This window comes from Lytechinus variegatus, chromosome 13 (genome assembly GCF_018143015.1).
Source record: "Lytechinus variegatus isolate NC3 chromosome 13, Lvar_3.0, whole genome shotgun sequence".
In the NCBI taxonomy this organism is placed as follows: domain Eukaryota; kingdom Metazoa; phylum Echinodermata; class Echinoidea; order Temnopleuroida; family Toxopneustidae; genus Lytechinus; species Lytechinus variegatus.
Genome location: NC_054752.1, coordinates 18763053 through 18778023, shown reverse-complemented (window position 1 = coordinate 18778023; position 14971 = coordinate 18763053). Strand labels below are relative to the sequence as shown.

At 35.3% G+C, this 14971-nt stretch overlaps 1 protein-coding gene across 1 annotated transcript; it reads right to left on the bottom strand.

Annotated features, from left to right (window-relative positions):
* Positions 1-1722: 1722 nt before the first annotated feature.
* Positions 1723-14141, bottom strand: LOC121426685 (P-selectin-like). Its single transcript, XM_041623058.1, has 4 exons — positions 14123-14141; positions 13299-13425; positions 12276-12400; positions 1723-1943 (listed from the first exon to the last, which is right to left on the bottom strand). The coding sequence occupies exons 1-4, from the start codon at positions 14139-14141 to the stop codon at positions 1723-1725; spliced, it is 492 nt and encodes a 163-aa protein (XP_041478992.1).
* Between the last annotated feature and the right edge of the window lie 830 nt (positions 14142-14971).

The window sequence follows — 14971 nt, the reverse complement described above, 5'->3', positions numbered from 1 at the left end:
GTGATAGCTGATGTCCTAGTGGAGCTGCATGTGTCGTAGGTTGTCCAAGGCATGTGAAGTCATTTATTAAAGTTAACTTGCTTGACTCTTTTGTTTGTTTATACATACATATACCGTGTAAGTAACAAAAAATCGACACCTCACAAATTCCCCAATTTAAGGAAGAAATATATCATGAATGCATGATCGTTATATATGGCTGGGAAGAGTACTTTCTCCCAAATAATTTGATACCATATTTATGCGGTATATCTTCATGCTTGGATAATCATTAGGTATTATTTGCAGTGATGTAAATTTTGATTTGCACCAAAGTGAGGCATGACTGCAATTATGTCATTCCTCCATGAGTTAGTAAACATACTTGATAATTGATACTAAAAAGTGTTTATTAAACAATTGTAATGTAAATCATTGAAAAAGGTGTAAAATTGATTTTAATGCAACCCTTGTAGGACTACATCATTGATATCTGAATTCATTCATTGCAGTCATGCCTTACTTTGGCGCAAATCAACAATACTGCAAAGAGTACCTCCCGATCATCCAACAGATAAATACATACTCTTTCAGGCCATATATAAATATTTCATGTTCTTGACATATATTTCTTTAAGATTAGGATTTGTGAGGTGTCATTTTTTTTTACTCACACGGTAAATCCCTAAAAAATCGGAGCTAATTTCAATATGCAGACACTCAAGACCTTTCAGCCAAGGAGATAGAGGTGGTATCTCCTTGATTGGACCATATTGCACGCCACATGGGAAAATGTCACTTGAATTTCCGACCCTCTTACGACCGCATCAAAGCTTGAAACCCAAGTTAGCATAGCTTCCAAGGTACATTAATATATATGTATATATATATATGTATATATATATATATCTAATAATGAAGTCGAACTTCATACCTTACCTAAACACTGCATGTTTTCTCCTGAAGAAGACCACATGCCATTCTGCAAGCAGGTCAATGTCGGCTGCGAGGTGTTGAGGGAGTAGCCAGAGTTGCAAGAGAACGTGCATGAACTACCAAAATACCAACCATTCGTGCAGCTCAATTCTCCATTCTCTGGGGCACTTAACGTATTGCACGTGGTTCCTTAAAAGAAAATTATAAATGTGTATATCGCCATTCTAATTCATTACTACATCACATTATGTTGGCCTTGAAACAGTTGTGATTTGGATAATGGGAATGAAAATGTGTGTTTCACAGGATATATTTTACTTATATTCTTACATTAAAAATTACTGATATCAGGTGGCCTGATCACAACAATTTTCTTAATCATGATATAAAGACCAGGTGTGATTCGGGTTCTATTACCAAACCAAAATGTCTTGCTTAAGCACTTAGAAACACACTGATGCCCGGTTTTAAAAAGGTGCTTTTCAATCGATGGTTTTAAACTATGCCTTATGCAAATTTCATCATTTATTTATCGGGATTTGGTACGTTTGATAAGAATGCTTCCATTAAAGTGCGTACACTTTGCGACATGACCTAAATAATTTGCAATTAAGGCTGGATTAATGAGTCCATTGATAAAATCAAATTGATCAAAATTAAAAGTGTACCCATTAACATTTATTTAAATTAATTGATTCGGTAATGCCATGACCGGAATAACAATTGTCAATTTAGCGCAAAGTGATTAATTAGTGGTCCTATTATAGTATGAAATGTACAGAAACCATGGTTTTAAAACCAATGATTCTACTTAAACACACACACACACGCACAAATCTTACGTGAGCAAGTCGTTGTTGAGCCATCCCAGTATCCAGTGTTCCCCGATTGTGTGCATGTTCTAATCTTAGAGCCAACAACATGATAGCCCAGGTCACAGGAGATGGTGCAGACAGATGAAATGAAGTTGGTGTTGGTGCACCCCACACTACCATGAGAAGGGGCTGACAAAGTACTGCAACGGACACCTTTGAATACAATCAACAGTGACAGAAATATCAATTCCCCCCAAAGCAACAATTGCGGTGCTAATACTCGAAAAGCGGCTCCTATAGTCTCGCTCTGCTATGCAGGCGAAACAAAAACTGCATCTGTTCAAATCATTTTGAAGTTATACGAAGATGGGATATAATTGCTGGTTTCAATCTACAACTTTCAATCTTATCTTTGCATTATACACGACATCATGCCGATAAAGTTGGCCTTTACGATAAAGAGAACATTGACTTCGTTGTTATATACCCAAATAATAAAAATACATTCAATGTGAATTTGCATGTAATTAAACTAAAAGTAAAAGTAGACATGAATATATATTTTTTTAGCTGCGTTGATTTTCCTAAAATGTAATTATGATATGACAGATAATTGCATGCGGTGTAGGTGAAATGTAACTTCCTAGTTTAAGCCGTATAGATACGCCAACGCTTCTAATAACATGAATAACATAAGCCAAGTTCCTGTCTTGTCTCTATTGAAGAATCCAACATCTTCTCAAAGTTATTCTTCGACTGACCACGCAAACAAAAGATACGGGCCCGTATTCTGATAGCAGGTTTAATTTAACCCTAGTCTAAAGTTAACCCTGGTTTAAATAAACCTCAAAACCTCACCTCTGGTCTAAGTGTAGTTTAACTAAACCTGAGTTAAACCCGGGTTTAAATTCTTTTTAGAAATATTAATCCTCTTTTAACCAAGACTAGCACCTTTTTGGTAAATTACTGCTGCAGGGATGATTGCAACAAAGTTGAAAAAATGGCACTAAAGTTGTTTTTTCTTTAAAATTTGGATTTTATGGAAACTAATTACAACTATTGTAGTGAAAGAAAAGCATTCATCACCCATATACGGTAATAAATTTTAATTTAGATTATGTCTAATTTTGTTAATTACTATAACATTTCAACCCCAAACCGAGTGACCTGCACAGTTTTTTGTGTATCAGTCCCATTTATTGCTTTTCATGTTTGTCAAAATCTAAATTGAATAGATTCCCCTCAACCACTCTCCTCTAGACTAGAGTCTAGACTCTAGTCCTAGATCTAACAATAAGTTAAGAGGTCGACGTCTTTATTCTAATTTTAAGCAAGGGAACATTTTTGTAACTTTTGAGAGTAGTCTTGGGTCTACCATTAGGCCTATAGTTAGATCTAGCCTATGACAAATTGTTTGGAGGAGAATTGAACATTGTTTTGACTTTTTTACTTTCCTGAAGTAAAACGTAGTCTAGTGAGTTAGTGGAGCAACCGAGACTGAAGTACATATTGGTATAGATCTAGGCCTAGAATAGCATTCAGGACTCAGGCTGGATTAGCTTAGGGACAGGGATAGATATAGATTATTATTCTAACCTTAGATTTAGGCCTAGTGGAATAGATGTGATTTATCTTAGACAAAAAGCTTTGAACAGTCTCTGTATTGCCTATTGGTTGTTCCGCTGAATTGACAGTCTGTGTTGGCCTCTCTCACCAAAGCAATGTGATATGACAGTATTAAAAATGTCAGAATTTTTAAAATAAATCCCCAGAAACAACGGTTATTCCTGTCTACAGTGTTATAGATCCGACTATCGCTGCATTGCTTGCCAAGGAAATAGGCCTGGCTAAATTTAGAATTAGTCATTTTTGGGGACTAGTTTACTTAGGTTTTCATTTCCAGGAATAGAAGACAGGCCTAAACCTAGACCAATAGCTCAGTCTTGACTAGAGACTAGGTCTGGCCTAGATTTATGTAAGAATTTAGATCCAGGTCTAAAGTTAGTCTGTGCTATATATAATTCATTCTAGATTCTATTTCTAGTAATCTAGCCTAGCCGGTAGCCCTAACTGGCTGATCTAGTCTACTGTAGTTAAAAGCGCTGGCCTAGATTTAGACTAAATAACTAGACTAAAACTTAGACCCTATATATACCTAGAACTAGATCTATTTCAATCTAGGTATGTATAGGTCTAGATCTAGAGATTTGTAGACTCTCAATATGCTCAATGTACATTCTAAATAAAAAAATATAAATGTAGGTTAGTCTACAGTAGATCTACTCATCTAACGTTAGACCTTTAAATGAAGTATGCTAAACAATCTAACGTTGGATTATTTCTATTACTAGGTCTAAAGGATCTAGGTCTACATCTACAGCTAGGGACTGTAGCTCGAGATCTAGAGGTCTAGCACCCCCTTAAAACTAGTACTAAGCCTACAGCTACATCATGTAGTTCTCTGTAGCCTAACAACAGTTAGCATTGTCATAATCTTATTTTGGTGTGACTGTGTAGTTACCATACAAACACATATTTTTATGAATGAAAAAATGTGCCTTGCAGATTATTTTACCTCAAGTCAAAACCTAGTGTTCTAAATTTCATGAGAATAGGCCTATGTCATAAAATGAAGAAGTAGTTCAATCCATTAAATGTGTTTACACATTTATTGATTTAATATGCTGTCACCATGGCAACACAGTTTCCGACACACACAAATATATGTCTTGCAGATCTATACCTCAAAACCAATGTGTGAGCCAACTTTGATAAGAATTGGTTGAAAACTAATGAAGGAGTTCAGATTTTCACCTAATTTCATTATGTAATATGTTGTTACCGTGGCAACACGATTGCTGATACATACAGGAATATGTTTTGCACATCTTCAACTCAAGACTATAAATGTGTGTGCCATATTTTATGAGCATTTGAAAAAAGATGGCGTTCGACCTACCAAATTTTCACCTTATTTTCGTTATTTGATATGTTGTTACCATGGCAACACGATTTCTGATACAGACAGAAATATATCTTAGACATCTTAACCTCAACATTAATGTATGTGCCAAATTTTTAAGAGAATTGACCAGTTGGAAACTGATAAGGTAGTTCATAACACTTGATTTTCATCTAACTTTGATATTTGATTTGTTACCATGGCAACATGATTTCTTATAAAGTCATAAAATATAGTTTGCACATCTTCACATCAAGACTAATGATTATGTCACATCACCCTTCCTCGCCGAGGAAGGGTTCTCGCCGAGCTCTTCCTTTCCTTCATTTTGGTTTTCTTTATCAGAATTGCTAATTTTCATCAAGCCGCATCTTTTAGGGATATTTTCGGACCAATATTTGGATTTCTTCTGCAAAGAGAAAGCAAAGGTAAGCAGGATTTGTTGGCCTTTAACTGTTTTCCATTCCGCACACACTAACGCATAGGCTAACACGTAATTTCAAAAAACCCCGCCCTATAGCGGCGGACCAATCATGGCAGAGGGTCACGCGAAAATGGGACCGCCATTGCAAGATACCACTGACGATGAATTCCGGACTGTCACGTACGCACCTAAAATCAAATTTCGCGGCAAATGAAGACGTGAAGGAAGCTTGGACGTGGAAAATATCACGCCCAGGGCGGAATCTTCGTCAGATAGTACAAGCAACACAACTTTTACGATACATAGCACCCCATCCACAAACAGAAGGGCCAATTTTACTCTGTATATTAGCCCAATAGAAAAAAACAAGAATTTCAATAACGTAAATCCCATAGAAATAGCAAGAGCAATTAAAAGCACTTGTCCCAATCCAATTGACAATATTATCTCTCTCCCTCACAGCATTATTGTCAAGTGCAAAAACCAAAAGCAAATGACCGCTATTCAACAAATAACCCAAATTGGCAACATCCCAGTAAAAATAGAAGAAAAGCGAGCCGGTGTGAAGGGTGTTATTTATGGGGTTTCTACAGCTATCTCAGAAGAGGAAATCAAGCAGGAGCTAAAGACCCAAGGAGTTTCTTTTGCAAAGAGAATTACTAAGAAAGCAAAACAAAATGAAAATGGTCCCATCGAAGAGGTACCCCTCAAAAGTGTAATTTTGACATTCAACAAATCTCCCCCAACAAGTAAACTTATGTTTTCAAATTTTCCCAGTTAAGGTCTTTGTACCCCGTGCTTCAAGATGCTTCAAATGTCAACGTTTTGGCCACGGCATAGCCCAATGCAGAGCAAAGATACGTTGTGTTAGGTGCGGAGAAGCACATACCTTTGAGGAATGTCAAAAGAAAGAAGATAGGAAGTGTATCAATTGCGGGGGTAGACATTCTGCAGCATACAACGGCTGTGCCGTGGCAAAAAAGGCACAGAAAATACAGCACATAAAAGTAACTAAGAACACAACTTATGCTAACGCCGCAAAAATGCTCGCTAATGAAGAAAAAACAACAGAAAATAACTTGACCACGCCTCATAATGTAGACTCAACCAACAAGCACCAAATTGATCCCCGTGTAGCTCAAACTAAATCCGCCCCTTCAGTGGTCCGTCCAAAAGAACCCCTCCCCCAAAAGACGGCACCACAAACAGAAGTACCAATGGATTTTAATTATGAACAAACAAGAAAAGAAGAACATAGATACGAGCCTCAAACGAAAAGTAATTTTTTAACAACAGCAGACAATGAACAGATTATAAATTTTATTACTTATCTTATATTCATTTTTGCGGAAGGAAAAACAAAGAATGAAATTTTAGCTCTGGTCGAATCGGTAACTGGACGATTGCTTAAAAGTGGATCCACCCCTACCCCACAGGCAGAAGGAGGTAGCTAGTCTTCTTATTATGGCGTCCCTAGCAATATTGCAGTGGAACGCACAGGGCCTACACTGCCATGGCAGTGAACTTATAAGATACCTAAGTTACCCTCACAATTTATTCTATCACATTATTTGCATACAAGAAACTTGGTTTGGGGAAGATCATATTTTTAACATTCCCAATTATACATGTATACCCAGGAACCGTATAAATCAAAATAGAGGAGGGTGTGCATTTTACATCCACAACACAGTCGACTATTTAACCCCTCATTTTGATGAAGAACATGAAATCCAACATATTAAAGTGTATTTTGGCGAGTCCCATATTGGCATAGTCAACTTTTACAATCCATGTCAAAAATTAAATGAAAATATTTTAAATAAATTACTAACTGTAGCCTGTGGTACTGATAGGTTTCTCATACTAGGGATTTTAATTCCCACAACAGCCTTTTGGGCAGTGTAAAAAATGATCATAACGGTCTTATCATAGAAGATTTCATTAATAAACACAATTTAGTTATATTAAACGATCTTTCAGGAACAAGACTTGATCCTCTCTCTGGAAAATTGTCCAATTTGGATCTTACTTTAACTTCCCCAGCTTTATCAAACCGATGCTCCTGGGAGGTCCTCAACAATTCCTTTGGCAGTGATCATTTTCCTATATCGATAGAGCTTTTTATGGATATCTCTAAAGACACCGCTCCTCAAAAAGATAATTCTAGTCGTATGAAATTTTGGTCTTTCAAAAATACAAAATGGGCTGATTTCGCAAAGAAGTGTGAAGAATTGATGGATGAATTCATAAATTTTGAAAGTCCTCAAGAATTTTATACTTTTTTCATAAAAAGTCTTACAGATATTATTCTTAAGACAGTTCCTTCTAACACAAAAAGGCAGCATAACCATAATACCTTGGTGGACTCCCGAATGTACCAAAAGCATCAAAGCGAGGAAAAGAGCTAAAAATGAATTAACAAGACATATATCTGTAGAAAATCTTGCCTCTTTCAAGGAAACAAAGGCAGAAGCACAAACAAATTCTACGTAAAACGAAAAAGGAATATTGGGATTTATCCTGCAAGAAACTCAACCGTTTCGTCCCCGAAGGCAAAATATGGGCAACAATCAAACGGATGAACGGCTTCACTAGCAAGAAATCAAACAGAATGTCGGCACTTATTGAAAAGGATAAGGTAATAACAAAAGATCCAGACAAATCAGAATTATTAGGGACCCATTTTCAGGAAATAGGATCATTTACCTTTCCAACAAAAAACCTATTACCCAACCTTGAATTTGAGATACTTCAGGCATAATCTTAAGGTTTAGATCATGTAATAAATGAATCTTTTACAATTTTAGAACTAGAAAAGGTTCTCAAAACCTGCAAAAATTCAGCCCCAGGTAAAGACAACATACCTTATATCGTTTATCAAAATCTTCCTCTTAAATCTAAAAAAGTAATGTTGAAAATAATGAACAAAATTTGGGACTCGGGAGATATATCCCATGAAATGAAACATTCTACTCTCGTTCCGATTCTTACGGAAAAGAAAGATCCCAAACTTGTCTCTTCATATAGACCTACATGTATAGCTCTTTATTCGTGCTTTCCCAAAATATTTGAACGCATGGTTAAAGGAAGACTTGAATGGTACATTGAAAAACATAATATTTTGCCTCCCATAATCAGCGGCTTCCGAAAAAACCATTACACCACTGATAGTATTGTTGATTTGGAAAACACTATTAAAAAAAACTATTAATGGTGAACATACTTTGGCTCTATTTTTAGACGTCGAAAAGGCGTACGATAGATTGTGGATAAAAGGTCTAATTTACAAATTATTGCAGTGTGGTATAAAGGGTAAAATGCTAACTTTTCTCTACAACTACCTTTCAAATAGAACATTCCAAGTTACAATTGGAAAGAGTGAATCAAAAATATATGTAATGCAAAACGGACTCCCACAAGGAAGTACTCTTAGTTCAATATTATATAATATCATGATGAGGGACATCCCTATCATCAATCCAGTCACCACATCTATATATGCAGATGATATAGCAGTCTGGATGTCCGGTAATCAATTAGATGTAACCTCAAACAAAATTCAAGAATATCTTAATAATTTACACGAATGGTTTAATAAATGGGGCTTCCGTCTTTCCTCTCATAAAACCGCTCTGGTATTATTTACAAAAGCCCCCAAAAATAATTGCCCTGAGATAAAACTAGGAGAAAATCGTTTAACTTTCAACTCTGTTAAAAAGTTTTTAGGTGTCACTTTTGATCACCGACTTACATGGCATGCCCATATCGAGGATATAGTGACAAGGTGTAAAAGGAAACTTAACATTCTCAGAAGCCTTACTGGAACTTCATTTGGAAGCTCCTCCAAATCCCTCCTCATTGTTTATAGGGCAATAATAAGATCGCTAATGGATTATGGGTGCGAGGCCTATGATAGTGTATCCCAAACAATGAAAGCAAAATTAGATGCAATTTAATATCAAGCATTAAGGATATGTGTTGGAGGGCTCCCTCTTACCTCACTAGCAGCCCTGCAAGCTGAACTCGGGGAAATGCCCCTCGACCTGAGAAGAAGAGTACTCACAGATAAGTTCAGAACAAAGATTGAAACACATGAAGACCATCCAATTTTGCTTAATATAAAACCGTGCTGGCAATTCGATTTATCCAAAACTCAAAAAAATAATAAACCTTTTGGAATCAGAGCGGAAAAATAAACTACTCTGTAGAATCATATAAATACGCTTTTCCTCCATGGCTTTTTCAGCGCCCGAATGTTTCAGTAGAACTGACCAAGGAATTGAATAAACATGACCATCCTTTATAACAAAAACAAAAGAGCCTCGATCTTATTAACTGAAATGGTCAAATCAACTCCATATTTACACGGATGGATCCCAAAAACCCGTCACTGGAGCCTGTGCTGCCTCCTTTTACGTTCCAGCTTTCCATTACTCCCAGTCTAAACGCCTCACTGATTATACTTCATCATATAGAGCTGAATTAGCAGCAATTATCTTAGCCCTCAACTGGTTAGAAAATCTTGATGTATACGTAGGAGTAGTAACATTTAGTGACTCATTAAGCTCCCTCGTAGCAATATCGGAACAAAAAGAAGCATCTTTTGTCTCAGAAAATCTTACCCTATTAACAAATTTAACATATTTAGGCATAGATATAAACTTTGAATGGACCCCCAGCAACTGCGGTATTAGTGGAAACGAGATGGCGGACATGAAAGCAAAAAATGCATTGCAGAAAAAAATTGAAATCAACAACAAATTATCTTTAACAGAAATAAAACATCTCATTTTCAAAAGATACAATCTAGAATGGCAAAAAAGATGGAATGAATCCCACAGCCTATTCAAATTATACCATCCCACTGTTAATTCTCCCTTTTTTGTTCCCTAATTAGATTCCACGAAACCATTATCCACAGACTCCGTTTTGGTGTAATAGGATTGAACTACGATTTAAAAAGACTTAATATACACCCAACGGGACTTTGTGATACATGTAGGCCTAACAAATTTGAAACAGTTGAGCATTTCTTAATCGAATGTCCCAAATATACAGTGCGTATAAAAAAAAAAGGTTTTCACTTTGAAAAAATTCTGTAAAATTATACATTTGTAATATCCTGAAGATTTTTCCACATTTTAACATTGGTACAGATCCATTTAAGCAAATGACGATATAACTGTCAAAAAATATTTCTGCTCGAGTGAGCACCACTTACTTTTGAAAAGTTAGTGAAAAATGATTTGCGCAGAACTTTGAAATAGTTATGCGAATAAAAGTAGACCTTAATCATGAAGAACACGTGGAATTTAGCTAGTTGAACTGATTTGAAGATATCTTTTACCTTTCTTGACTTGTTTCTTTGCCCAAAACACTTCTAAAAGTGCATTTCACCCCACCCCACTCCCCCATACACCGAGGCCATCGTGACGATATTTGCTTTACACTGAGCTGTGATTTACATGAAATGGCTTAGGCTTGATTTTCATTTTGTTAATCATTGTCAAGCTTGGGAAAAGTGTGGAGAAACAAGTATTAAGTGAAAAATGAAATGTAAACCCACTTTAAATGATAAAAACTTAGTGAAAAAATGCTGGGGATGTCTGATATAAACTTTTGTTCAGATTCAGTTATGTCCTCAGATCCAGCTGGCACAAAAAGTGTAAAGGTTGTGCTTACCAAGTGCTGAAATTTCAATTTGGGTGGCAAAATTGTTGCAAAATGCTTGAATGTATCCCTTTTATTTCAATTGACTTAAAGTGCAAGGGAAATGTATGAGAAATGTTTAGCAGCGAAAGTTTGATTTCACCCTTTCCCCTTGACACAGCGTGAAAACAAGCATTTCTGCCAAACAGATTTCTGCGAGCTTTACAAAAATGGACAGTGCTCACTCAAGTGTAACATTCCGTCAAAACTTTTACTTTCATTAAATAGATGAGACCCAAACCCAAGATTATATGTGAAAAAATTACCCACATATTGTATATTCTTTAATTCCCAAGGCTTTTTCAAAGTGTAAACTTTTTTTGATACGCACTGTATAATAGAGAGGGCCATGCTACTTACAGAAACAAATCTTTCAACCTCCCAAAAAATGATGGATCTCTCAAAGAGTACTAAGGTAGAAACCCAATCTGCACTGGTCCGTTTTGTTCTCAGAACGAAACGACTATATAAAGTCTGAATAAGGAGGAAGAGAGGAGATTTTTCTCCTTTCTTACCCTTGGCTGATTATCCGAGTTTTCTTTAATTTGGCGATTCGCCGGGGACAGAAAGGTGATAATGATGAGGAGAGATTGTTTATTTGTTAGTTTGTTTGGTTCTACTTTCAATTTTTGTTTTTGTTTTGTTTTTGTTTGTTTTTGCACTTTCATCCTATACTTTAGTTTCGGTTTCCCGAAACCTGGAGTTTTATCAGGCCACAAATCCAGTTTACTTTTGCTTTTTCTGTTACAGCTTACTGTAGCAGAAGAAAATCAACGGTGCTGCAAGAATCAGAACGCATACAAAAGAAAAATAAATCATTTTTTTTTTAAAGGAAGGGAAACAAAAAAGAAATAAAAAGGAAAAAAGAGAAAAGAAAAGAAAAAAGAAAAAGAATTTTTAAAAAAGAGAAAAAAGAAGAAATATAAGAAGAAAAGCAAAGAAACCAGAAGAAAAAAAGAAAAGAAAAAAAAGGAAAGAGAAGACAAAAAGAAAAGAAAAAAAATTAACATGAAAAAGAAAAGAAAAAAGAGAGAAAAAATGACAAAGAAAATAACAGAAAAGAAAAGGAAGAAAAAAGGGAAAAAAAGAATTAGAGAGAGAAGAAAAAAAGGAATGGAAAAAATATATAATAAGCTACTGAAAATGAACAAAAGCTGTGGCAAAAATAGTCAATCCTGACTGGTTGCCAACCAAGGAAAGAAGAAGTTTCATGAGAATTGGTTTACGGAAGTTTAGTACCACACTTAGACCAGGGTTAAGTTAAACCACGCTATCAGAATACGGGCCACGGAGTCTTATATAAACAATCAGCATTATTTTGTTCTTCCAAAACAAGTTGGCTTGATTGATTTTTCTCTATCTATATCAACTTGTTGGTGTGCGAACGAAAACTGAATAAAGTTGCAATTGTCAAAGAACTATTAGAGAGAGGAAAAAAATATTTTACCAATAACCATGAAGGTTATGTAACAATTAGCAGAATTTCCAGCACTGTCACTTGCTCTGTACTGAATGGTGTATTGGTTGCTGGAAACAAAGAATGAAGACCCAGAGCTTTGGCCAGATACTCTTCTGTAATATGAACAACAGAATGAGGAGATTGATGAGAAGGCGAGTACGCCGGGTAGTGGGTTTTTCCTTAGAACTTTATATTCCTTGATTTATAGAACTTAAAATTTGTCGATGCCACGAGTCCGATCGCACAATATATGTACCTTTTAGCGTCTTCTTCAATGACCTTAGCCTTGAAGGTGGTTCAGTTCCAGACAGGTAGGCTCATCAGCCGCTCATGTAAACCTCTTTTGAACACCTCAGTGCAAATTATTATTATTCATGCTTCATTTTATATTTTCTCTCACGTCATTATTTTTCACATTAAGATTACAACAAGGTCCTCGGGAATAGGTGAAAAATATTTCCCATCTTTTTTTTCTTCGGTCAGAGATTTGAATAATAAATTTATTCCCTGTTGATTCAGTCAGCGACATTAGTGGACGTACATGTAATGAGCCATTTCGTAGTTCCATTCTGCGCATGATGAGAAGAAGGTCGTATGTACCAAAGTGACATACTACAGTTTAAAATTAAATGAGACAAGTACCAAGTTTGATGTCTTGATTATTCATATATTGTTCTAAATTTGTTTGTCATCGGGTTCAACAAGAATGAAAATAATGTCCAATAGTATTTCACAGTCGGCCAAGTACAATGTTATGATATGCTACTGCATTCAAAGTAGAAATGCAACAAATAACTTCACAGTGATAGAGTGTTCAGGGGTGTGCTATTCTAGTAACCTGGTCTATTCAATCTCTTCACCCTGCTATGTAAGGCATGCTTACATAATATTTTGCTTTGTTATCATAATGAAAGGAATAAAAGGTCATTTGACAAAAAATTGCCCATGAAGTAACTACAAACTGGTCTATACAATTCAAATTATTCCTTTCTTCCCTTTTTTAATACTTACGAGACGGTTACAGATCCACTGTTATCTGTAGCTGTCGGTGTGCCCCAGCTTACTGAGCGGGATGTACCAGTTGTGTATTTGTTTCCAAGATTCCCAGGGCAATACGTAAATGTTGGGTCCGTTGTATCTGTGCAGGAAGAATAATGTTTTGGGTTTTTTTTTAATTCAAATAGTAGTAGGTTCACTTTATCCTCTTCATTCCCCATCTTTTAAGACTGTGAAATACACGTACAAGTAATATGTACAAGTATATATAAACCATATGCGAATCAGTAATATATTACCATAATACTAGCATTTGAAGTGGGTATATCATTCCTTCATTCTTTTAATTAAAACTATTTTTATTGGATGAGATACAGTTGAAGCCAGAAGTTTACATACACCTAGGAAATTCACAGGAAAGTTGAACACTTGCCAAACATCATACAATTTACTAAAATTTATGTTATAATATATTAGTGCTATCATGACATATTTGATATCAAACAAATGAGTATGTCATGCCCCTTAATCACATTGTTTTGTCATAAGGAGCTGAAAAATATTTAGGTGTCATTTTCCCCCAAAATCATACTTTAGACAAATCAAAAACAAAAACTTGACCAAAACATTTCATATTTGTGCTAGTTATTTCTCAACACAAACATTTCAGATTACATTTTTGATATTCAGTGGTGACATATCATGATAGAAAATGTAATATAAATCATAGATTTGACATTTATGTATTTCTAAGAAACGTTGTTTGAAATTATAATAAACAATAGAATACATTTGGCATGAATATTACTTGTTTTCTTTTAAAAATCCACCTAAAATACACTCTAATCCGAATGGCATCCGAATCATATGAAAAAGCTTAAAGCCTGTGTATAGCTTTGGTAAAGGGTCAATAATGTGATTGATAATCGAATATCATCTAATATGACAGTCTTACTGAAGCGTAGATACCGTTAGATATTTTTCCAACTGCACTTCTCTGAGAAAATTTCAAATATTCAAATCTTGGATATATAGCGCCCTCTCTCGGCGATGCTTGTTTTAAATTAAAAAATGGGCATTCAAGCACTTATCTTATAAATTTATTGATTAGATATCCAAAAGTTACAGACAAAGAACATATCTTGAAAGTTTCAGCCCATTCCATGATTTGGAATAGGATTTAATTGAAAGACAAAAACACACAGATATTTTAATTTGATCGGGTGACCCGATCAAGTTAAATTTCCATGTAAAATCGCAAAATTTATCCTGTAAAACACATTTTCATATCATATCCTCCTCATCATAACTGTTATAGGGCATATCCATTCATATTAGCTAGCAATGAATTGGAATAGTGATAGGTGCATTTTGGTGGATTTACCAAAACTATACACAAGCTTTAATAAAGCCAAACCGCTCTTTCATTTGATACCAAATCGTCACGGTAGTAATTATATTTCTGAAGATATGGTAAATTCCACAATGTTTTGCAAGAGAACAAATTTTACTGAATTCCATTGGTGTATGTAAGTTTTTGGCGTAAACTATATATATATATATATATATATATATATATATATATATATATATATATATATACAACTACTGTACTTAACCCTAAATCTCCGGGGTATTTTGATTCTTGTCATTCCCGGGGGGGCCATTATGGCCCCCCCCCCCCTGAA

Coding starts and splice junctions, on each gene's coding strand:
- LOC121426685 (XM_041623058.1), bottom strand. Junction 12,401..13,298: donor AGTGGATCTGTAACCGTCTC/GTAAGTATTAAA, acceptor TTCATATTACAG/AAGAGTATCTGGCCAAAGCT. Junction 1,944..12,275: donor CATAACCTTCATGGTTATTG/GTAAAATATTTT, acceptor TTGTATTCAAAG/GTGTCCGTTGCAGTACTTTG.